This window comes from Silurus aristotelis (assembly GCF_946808225.1).
Source record: "Silurus aristotelis genome assembly, chromosome: 13".
In the NCBI taxonomy this organism is placed as follows: Eukaryota; Metazoa; Chordata; class Actinopteri; order Siluriformes; family Siluridae; genus Silurus; species Silurus aristotelis.
Window position 1 is genome coordinate 3,154,601 of NC_139586.1, and position 9,235 is coordinate 3,163,835.

Genomic DNA, 9,235 nt, shown 5'->3' on the forward strand with positions numbered 1-9,235 from the left:
GACAGACAGACAGAAAGATAAAAGGACGCCACCTACCAATACCAAAGACAGACAGAGGGCGAAAGATACAGAGGCAGAAAGACGAAATGACGCCACCTACCTGTACCAAAGAGAGACATCCGAAGGAATATAGAAAGAGACAGAAAGACGAAAGGACGCCACCTACCTGTACCAAAGGCTTTGGCCACCAGCCATGTGAGACTCGCTCGGATTTTCGCTCGGTTGAAGTCATAATGGTCGAAAGATCTGATCGCAGGGACGATGAAGGTGTTCTTGCAGTGTCTGGTCTGACTCATGTCCCCCATGTCCACACACCGGGAGTGTCCTCACAGCTCCGGGAACAGCGATGACATCCTCCCGCAGGAATTCACTGCGGCACTGTTAGGCTTCTTCTTCTTCTTTTTTGAACACGTCCTGGGCTGCTTTTATAAACCCCCTCTGTCTCGATCTTCTCGAATCTGGGTTAGATCGCACCAATCACAGGAAGATCTAGTGGAGAGCTCTAACCTTCCCATCCATCCTGATCCCAGGCTGTGTGTCCCGGCTAGCGGATTCCTCTTAAAGCAACACCGCAATGTCTGATCCACAATACACACATACACACACACACACACACACACACACACACACACACACACACGTTCCTTAAAAGAGGAGTATATATGTGTTTAAAATGATAGATTATTCCTCTTTCGCTCTATCTCTCAATTCATCCAGGCTCTAGAGCTGTTTTCTAGGGCTTTGGATGAAGTGCCTGACTGCGCATGCGCGCTCCGCCCTACATACCCACATAGCGCATTTATTGTGATAAAAAGATTTTGGCACCTGGAGAACAAAAGAAGAAGGAAAAGAAAAAAAACCCATATCCTCCTTCAATCCTTTAATCCGTGAGATTGAGCATACATTTTGGACACCCCTTCACCTCCTTTAGTGTGTTTTTCTTATTTTATTTCCTATTCTCCACATAATACTGAAGACATCCAAACTATGGAAGGATTGAATGACAGAGCAAACAAATAACGTGTTAAACAACCTAAAATATGTTTTACATTTCTTATTCTTCGAAGTACTTCAAATGACAGCTTTGCTGTTGAGTGCTTGTTTGCTGCTTTTCCTTCACTCTCCAGTCCTAAACTCAGTCCATCTCAACTGGATTTAGACCGGGTGATCTCATAAAGCATTCCCATCACTCTCCTTCTGTAGCAAATAGCTCTTACATATCTTGAAGGTGTTACATATCCTAGGGATTAATTACCTTAATCATCAGCATTAACTACTCAACAAAAACAGTTGCATGTCCCTGATCTTGCCTTCTGTCCCCTGACCTGTATATTCAAGAGTCTTCAAAGCTCTATGATCTGGGGTCTTGTCTTGTTGTCTTGCTGAAAAAATAAATTGTGTTCGAACCAGATGGGATGGCATCACACCTCCTCCTCTACGCTTCACAGTGACAACCACATATTTAGAAACCGTCCGTTCAACCTCTTCTATAAAAAAAAAAAATTATGAGATAGTTTTTCACTGATCTAATATTAATTTTTGTGTTTTTTTTGCCCAAACAAGTCTCTTCTGCTTGTTTGCAAGCACATTTTGATGTCTTCCACTTGAAATCTCAGAGAAGCATTTATAAAAAAGGGTAGTTCTAGTACACTTATTCTCTGCAGCAGAGGTAGCTCTTGTTGGTTTCATCATAGATGGTTTTGGAACCTGCACATGAGGACACATTTAAAGATTTTTATTTTTATTTTTTTCAGATTGACTGACTTTCATTTCTTAAAGAAATAAGGAACTGTCTTTTCTATTTTCTTGCACTAATATGGATTTGTACAGTAGTTACAACATTAGTAGTAGCACTAATAAGTCTATTGACTCTGTACTCACCCTTTTATCTGGTGGTCTAAAGCACATTAAGAAAGCAAGAACTGTCACAAATAGACTCTTGACAAATAGAACTGAAAACCATTCCAGGTGACGATCTTGTGAACCTGATAGAATGCCATGATTTTATTAAGCTGTCATTAAAGCCAAACTCTTGATAAATACAAATATCAAACATGTTCTGGGTTGTTTAACACGTTTTTGTATTCAGTCGTGTTCTTTCGTAGTTTGAATGCCTTCAGTATTAATATACAATGTTGAAAATAGGAAAAAGAGAGAAAGACGAAAACATTGAAGGAGGTGAAGATGTGGCCAATCTTTTAATTGGTACTGTATATATAGTGAGAAAGAGCGAAAGAGGCAAAGAAGTCAATTCAATTCCACTTTATCTGGACCTTTGGGCATCGTCCCAAAGCTTTACAGAGATGAAAAGGTTATAAATGTATATGTATATGTTCAGTTCAGAGATGGTATGAGGACGAAACATTGACAGAAATCAGACTCAAAAAGTAACCCGTACTCATCGAATATCTGTTCATTATGTTATATTAGTGTGTGTTGAAGTGTTTAGGAAGTGTTGATCATAGACACTGGAATATGTGCAGTCACCGTGTGCGCCCAAATTATATTATTATTAATATTAATAATAATAATAATAATAATAATAATAATAATAATAATAATAATAATGCATTTTTTGTGTCTGAGCAAGTCCTCCATAGACATAAGTGTATAGAAAAGGAGCAAGAGTGTAATTAGCATGTTGCAGAGATGTAATAAAGACCCTTGTGCCCCAAAGTGACAGAAACATGTGAGGAGATTGGAAACGAGTGTCTTTGGGCTGTCAGGGGTGTGAGCAGGGAGTGAGAGCTTTTTTATAGCGCTCTCACGTTTCAGTTCTCTGAGACATAAGAACAAACTACATCACCCAGGATTCCAAGCAGATAAATGCGTCATATTTGTGCGACCGCATCAGAATAACCAGCGAGTGGACTTTTATTTTTATTTTTTTTTAAATATATTTTAAATCTTTAAAATATTTTCTCGTTTAATTCAAATGTATTTCCTTTTTATGCCTCTATCAACTATATAACAACTACAGTACAACACCTAGGATAAAAACCGGACAATATCGTCATATGTGTGCGACCGCATAATCGTGAACGAGCGGTACAGAAAGGCTTTACAGTATTAATTTAGAGCGGTTTTTTTTGTTTGTTTCGTCAACCAACCTATAAAAAGTATCTACAACACACAGGAGTTCGAATGACGTCATATTTGCGCGACCCATGGTTTTAAAACGTATTATTACGTGTATTAAAAATAAAAGTTAATAAAAAAAATAAAAATTAAAGATTAATAATGAGATTAAACAATCAAACATTTAATGGGTTGAAACAAAAGCATCTGTTTTCTCTTTCTGCGACTCAACTATAAATAAACAACCTCGTCATATTTGTGCGACCCGTGGTTTTAAAACAAATGCATTTTCTCTACGTTTTTCTGTCGATTATAATTTTTTTTCTTTAAATTCAAATAAGAAATATGTGTACAAACAAAACAGGCTTGAAATAATCAGAGATAAGAAATGTACAATCACACAATTAAAAATTAAACAGGCAGACACCCTTTAAAATATAGCAATAGTCTATTTTGAAGTCGAAATGAAATGGTATTAAAAATTAAAATTGTATATGAAATAATTAAAACAACAAAAATGAGTTATTTATATATTCCTCTTTTTTTCTTTCTTACAAAATACAGCATAATAATAATAATAATAATAATAATAATAATAATAATAATAATAATAATAATACAGACAATACAAATAGGTGTAAATAAATTTGCATTAGTGCGTTAGTAAAGATTATGAGGCACTCAAATCGTTTACGGTTTAACTGAACTACAACTCCCAGGATTAAATGCCAGGTGATGTCGTCATATTTGCGCGACTCTAAGTGCGCAAACTAGACGCGGAGCGCTCTTTATGATTCTTTATTTTAACTTTACAAAATTATAAAACAAGGACTTTCTTATAGCGTTTTGACCTAAAATTGGCTATTTGTTGATAATATTTATAAATGTATTAGTTTTCTTGGTTATGAAAGTAAAAGGAAGATGTTTATGCCTCGATCGTTACAGGTCAAGAGAGTTTCTGAGAGTCAGGGAAGCTCTGATGTGAAGAAAATCAAAGGGGAGGACACTGTATCTGATGCTGCAGATGTTGCAGATGCTGCAGATGTTGCAGATGTGCACAATGTGGATGCCGGTATGGAGGTATCCGAAGAGGCACAGGGTGAGGAGGAACCTGTAAAGTCGTTCAAGAAAAGCCAGAGATGGCCAAACCCTGGGGAACCGGTGTGCGTCATGTGCGGCCGCTATGGAGAGTACATATGCGATAAGACTGACAATGACGTGTGCAGTCTGGAGTGCAAGGCGAAACACCTGGCCAGGATGTGCATGGGACTCCGAGAAAAAGTCTTCCCCGGAATGAACCCAGAGAGCACAAGCATCGCTCCATCATCATCATCATCATCATCATCATCATCATCATCATCATCAATGAATACAAACGACCTTTCGAAAAATCCCAAAGAAGTCGGTTACTCCTACAAGGAGGACGCCTTCATCCGAGATCTGAATGAAGACCAGGTGGAAAGGGTGAGGAAAGAACTCACAATCGTTACACAAGGTCAGGACGTGCCCAGGCCCATCATTGAGTTCGAGCACTGCGACTTTCCCGAATCGCTCAGGATGAACCTCAAGAAGGCCGGTTACGAGGCCCCGACTCCGATCCAAATGCAGATGGTACCGGTAGGCTTGGCTGGGAGAGATGTGATCGCCACGGCCGACACCGGATCCGGAAAAACCGTCGCCTTCCTGCTTCCAGTGGTGGCTCGGTGCTTGGAGGTAACATCCAGGTGGATTTAATGAAGTGTGCCTGATCTATAATCAGGACTGCAACACCTACATACACCTGAGAAACACGCTTTTTTTTTTTTTCCAGCCGTATGTGGTTCTAAACCCAAACTTGGGATTACTTGGATGTGAGAGGATGACATTTTCCCTTCACTTGAACTACGAGATCCAAACCTGTTCCAACATGACATTTCCCTTGTGCACAAAGCCAGCTCCATGAAGATATGGTTGAAATGGGTTGAAAGATCTTGAATGGCTTTGCTTTGGAGAGCTGATCTCCAACCCCTATTGAACACGAATGAATTGGAATGCTGATTCACCCCAGGCCTCTTCAACAGTACCTGATCAAATCAAATTTATTTGTCAAATTTTATCTGTAGATTTAGTGGTATGGTTGAATGAGCACAAATCTCCACTCAAAAACATCTTCCCAGCTTTGGGTCTCGTAGTTGATCCAAAGACATCCTATTCAATTAATTTTTATTTGTATAGCGCTTTTAACAATGAATATATTTACGGCTCTTCTTGACTCGCAGAGGGAAGCAGGCGCTTCGGCGGCCCCATTGACCGTGGTTCTGACTCCGACCCGGGAGCTGGCGATCCAAATCGAGACACAGGTGAAGGAGCTGATCGTAGGCCTGCCCAACATGAGGACTGCGCTGCTGGTCGGGGGGATGCCTCTCCCCCCTCAGCTGCATCGGCTCAAGCAGAAAATCAAGGTAGTGCTTGGAAACCGTCCTGAGGGTTGCAAAGGGACAGAACATTTCTGGAAACTTTCTAGGAAAACTTCATTCTGGGGAATTTTGGAAATATTCCAAGTTGGAAACGTAGCAGGAATTTGTTGGAATTTATGGGAAGTAATTTCGAAAATTGGGTTGAGATGCATGCAAACTAATACAGATTTTAAAAAAATTGTAATTGTTAGTGGGTGGGTGTGTGTGTGTGTGAAGTGTGTAAATTGTCAGCTACAATGCTGCTGCAAAGAGTTGAAACGAATCAGTGTACAAAATCTTTATTTTTTGTTTTTGTATAGCTGTATGAAAAAAAATGCATGTTTGTGCAGATCGTGATCGCCACCCCTGGCCGTCTCCTGGAGATTGTTAAGCAGAAGGCTGTCCAGCTCGACGGCGTGAAAATCGTCGTCGTTGATGAGGTATGAGGTATCCCTCGTGCTCCAGGCCAGCTTCTTGCTTTATTGTAACTTTGGAAAGAAAAAAAAGTTTTCCTCCATTTCAGGCCGACACCATGCTGAAAATGGGATTCCAGCACCAAGTGTTGGAGATTTTGGAGCACGTTCATGACGAGCATCAGACTTTGCTCACGTCCGCCACGCTACCCGAAGGAACGGAGCTGCTAACATCCCGCCTGACCAGCAATCCCGTGCGAATTACAGTCGGCTGCAAGAATCAGCCGTGCGCCAACGTTCGTCAGATCGTCGTCTGGGTGGAGGAGCCTTCAAAGAAAAAGAAGCTCTTTGAGATCCTGAATGTAAGATTTTTTTTTTAAACAGGAGTTTGGTTGGGTATTGATCATTTGGACATGATGGTTGGTGTAGGAACCGGTTCAGAAACCGTCGCAGAACAATACATTCAATTGTGTAGATGGAGGTTACAATAAATATTTCAATGAACGAAAAAGATTTGATCTTTGTGACTTTTCTGAAGATTTCTGATTGATATTTGTGTGTAAATCAAATAACTTGCAAAACTATTAGTCGTTGCGCTACAGGTTACAGTGGACATCTCTTGCACTACTTGTATTGTAATACTACCGGTTAACCAATTTTTTTGCTGCCCCCCCCTACAGGACAGCAAGCTCTACCAGCCCCCTGTGGTGGTCTTCGTTGACTGTAAACTTGGAGCCGACCTTTTATGTGAGGCCGTACACAAAGTGCTGGGTTTAAACACTGTAGCCATTCACTCCGACAAGACACAATGGGAGCGCAACCGTATCCTCAAGGTCATTGTTTTTATTGAAATCTTTCTTTATATATTTTTCTAAAAGAAGAGGAAAGAAAAGGAGAAGACTAGAGGTCAACCGATATATCGGTTTTGACGATTGTTCGGCACTGATAGTTGATTGCTGGAATTATAGGCTAAAAACCAATAGTTTTTCTGGGTTGCGTTATACAGTACGAGAGTGGCCTCTAGTGGCGAATCACTGATGCCACATGCTGTTTGGTGAAGCATCTTATTTAAGTAAATTTGGATATAAATATTTTTATTTATTTGTAGTGTTACTTTTTGTTTCAGTTTAAGTTCATGTCTTGTTACTGTGTATGGTATTTTTTAGGGTCTGCTCGAGGGCAAGTTTGAAGTGGTGATCAGTACAGGCGTATTGGGACGAGGACTGGATCTGGTCAACGTCAAGCTGGTGGTGAATTTCGACATGCCTGCTAACATGGACGAGTATGTTCATCAGGTATGACATGCATTCGTCCTTCTGTACATTTTATAACCTTGATACTGCAAATTGGATTATATTAAGTTATGTAGACAATAAAAATCCCACTGAAACACACTTTGATACATGGGTTACACCACAAGGTACACTACATTTTTTTCTGTATGGTTGCAAGGAATCCACCGTGACCTCAGAAAGCTTCTCTCTATGTGTCTTTATTGTTTTTTTTGCAGATCGGTCGAGCAGGAAGACTCGGGCACCGAGGCACAGCGATCACCTTCATGAACAATAACAACAAGCGCTTGTTCCTCGACATCGTGGAAAGAGTGAAGCCGACCGGCTCGCAGCTTCCACCGCAACTCCTCAACTCCCCACATCTACTGGAACAGCAGAAAAGAGCCAGGAAAAGACACAAAGGAGGCGGGGATCATATGGTGACCAAGAGCAATGTTATGGACATTATTAAACGGCACGACAGGAACCGTTATAAGAAATGACTTTGGGTTTTGAGAGATGTTTATAATGTTGTTTTATTTTGAATAAATACATGTTGCATTTGGCCGCGTCAGTGTCTGGATTCGTTATAATATGGTAGACAATCCTGGGGTTGAATATATAACTATCTAAGTAATGAAGTACAAATACTTATTACTCTACTTTACTATTTCACTACTTCAGTACTCTACTTCACTATTTAGTTTTTGGACTTTTTACATTCACTCCTTAGATTTTTTTACACAAATATCTACTTCCTACTTCTGCCATTTTTCAACCAGGTTCATTACTTTAGTTTTAATCTATTTGGTGACATGATCAATATCCTTTCTTCTCACAAACTTTTTCTTTTCATTGCACACCAACCTACTGATGGTGTATCTTTTTCCTGGCTCTCGCATACCAAAGGCGTAAACTAGCGCATGAAGACATTCATCACCTGGTCTTCATAATCTTCATTCATTAGATGACAAAATGTTTATTAATATATTAATATGATGTGAGGTCTATACATTTAATCTCCATTTGCTCTTACAATAACCTCCACTCTTTTGGGAAGATGTTCCACTAGATTTCAGAGTGTGCTTGTAGAGATTTGTCCTCTTTCAGCAACAACTCAGGAACTGATATAAGGTAAGCAGGTCTGGGGTGCAGTCCGCGTTCCAATTCATCCCAGAGGTGTTCAATAGGGTTGAGGTCAAAGCTCCAAAGCTGGCCACTTAGGATCTTCCAACCCAACTCATGGAGCGGGCTTTGTGCACAGCTGGAACAGGCTTGGGTCTACTAGTCCAAGTGAAGGAAGAATTTCATGCTACAGCATCCAAAGACATTCTGCCAAACAGTGTGCCTCTAAGTTTGTGGTAATAGTTTGAGGAAGAACCACATGTGGGTGGAAACGTCGGTGTCCCAATACTTTTGTTTCTAAAGTGGGCAAAATTTTCCAACATCATGATTACACAGATCTTTGATTCCTTGAATTAATGTAAGGTCAGAGTGGCAGGGTGTAGCATTTGAGATATGCCACACACCCTACTAAATCTAAACAAACTTAGCTGCTGTTTTGCTAGCTACTTAGAATTTCCCTGGAACTAAGATCTATTCGATTGTGGAGCGTTACCGTGGGGATTTATGTTCATTTAGCTGTATTTAGATCAAGTACTGAGGTAAAGAGGTGGTGGGGGTGTCGGTGGGGGGTTTAGTCAGTGTTCCAGTTTTTTCAAAAGGTCTTCTGCAGGGTTGAGAATGTCAAGTTTGTCCAGGACACCTTAAATGTTCCACACCAACAAGCATGTGTTCACAGAACTCAATGTACAGGGAACGGAGATTTTAGACAACTGTTTATAGTTTGTGGGAAGAATTTGAGTATATGAATATATGTGGTTATATAGTGTATATCCAGTCACTGAGAACCAAATAAAACATCAGCTCATTTGATTATGGATTTTAAAAAAGCATTAAAACAATGCTAGTTCATCAGAATTTCCCATTTCCCCATTATATAGAGCAGAGATGCCCAAACTAGAGCCTGTGGCCCAAA

General features: G+C 40.1%; 2 protein-coding genes across 8 annotated transcripts in view; one reads left to right on the forward strand and one right to left on the reverse strand.

The window, feature by feature from the left end:
- camsap2a (calmodulin regulated spectrin-associated protein family, member 2a) overlaps positions 1-775 on the reverse strand; it is a 29,061-nt gene extending 28,286 nt beyond the window's left edge. For 6 of the 7 annotated variants that reach the window (XM_083559583.1, XM_083559582.1, XM_083559581.1 and 3 more), the window contains exon 1: positions 167-775. In XM_083559583.1, coding sequence (XP_083415709.1) covers positions 167-305 — 139 coding nt within the window. In that variant the 5' untranslated portion in view covers positions 306-775. The remainder of the gene's footprint in view (positions 1-166) is intronic. The other variant, XM_083559584.1, reaches the window with a different exon arrangement.
- A 3,026-nt stretch (positions 776-3,801) lies between these two features.
- Positions 3,802-7,764, forward strand: ddx59 (DEAD (Asp-Glu-Ala-Asp) box polypeptide 59). The gene is made up of 7 exons (XM_083559705.1): positions 3,802-4,791; positions 5,337-5,519; positions 5,864-5,953; positions 6,037-6,288; positions 6,607-6,759; positions 7,093-7,221; positions 7,437-7,764. Exons 1-7 carry the CDS (start codon positions 4,000-4,002, stop codon positions 7,698-7,700), a joined length of 1,863 nt encoding a protein of 620 aa, XP_083415831.1. The 5' UTR covers positions 3,802-3,999; the 3' UTR covers positions 7,701-7,764.
- The last annotated feature ends 1,471 nt before the right edge of the window (positions 7,765-9,235 follow it).

What these genes read in the sequence shown, in the direction of transcription:
- ddx59 (XM_083559705.1), top strand. Translation starts at nt 4,000, where the DNA reads ATGTTTATGCCTCGATCGTTACAGGTCAAGAGAGTTTCTGAGAGTCAG. An exon ending in AAATCGTCGTCGTTGATGAG is followed by an intron (nt 5,954 to 6,036) that starts GTATGAGGTATC and finishes CCTCCATTTCAG; the next exon opens with GCCGACACCATGCTGAAAAT. An exon ending in AGCTCTTTGAGATCCTGAAT is followed by an intron (nt 6,289 to 6,606) that starts GTAAGATTTTTT and finishes CCCCCCCTACAG; the next exon opens with GACAGCAAGCTCTACCAGCC.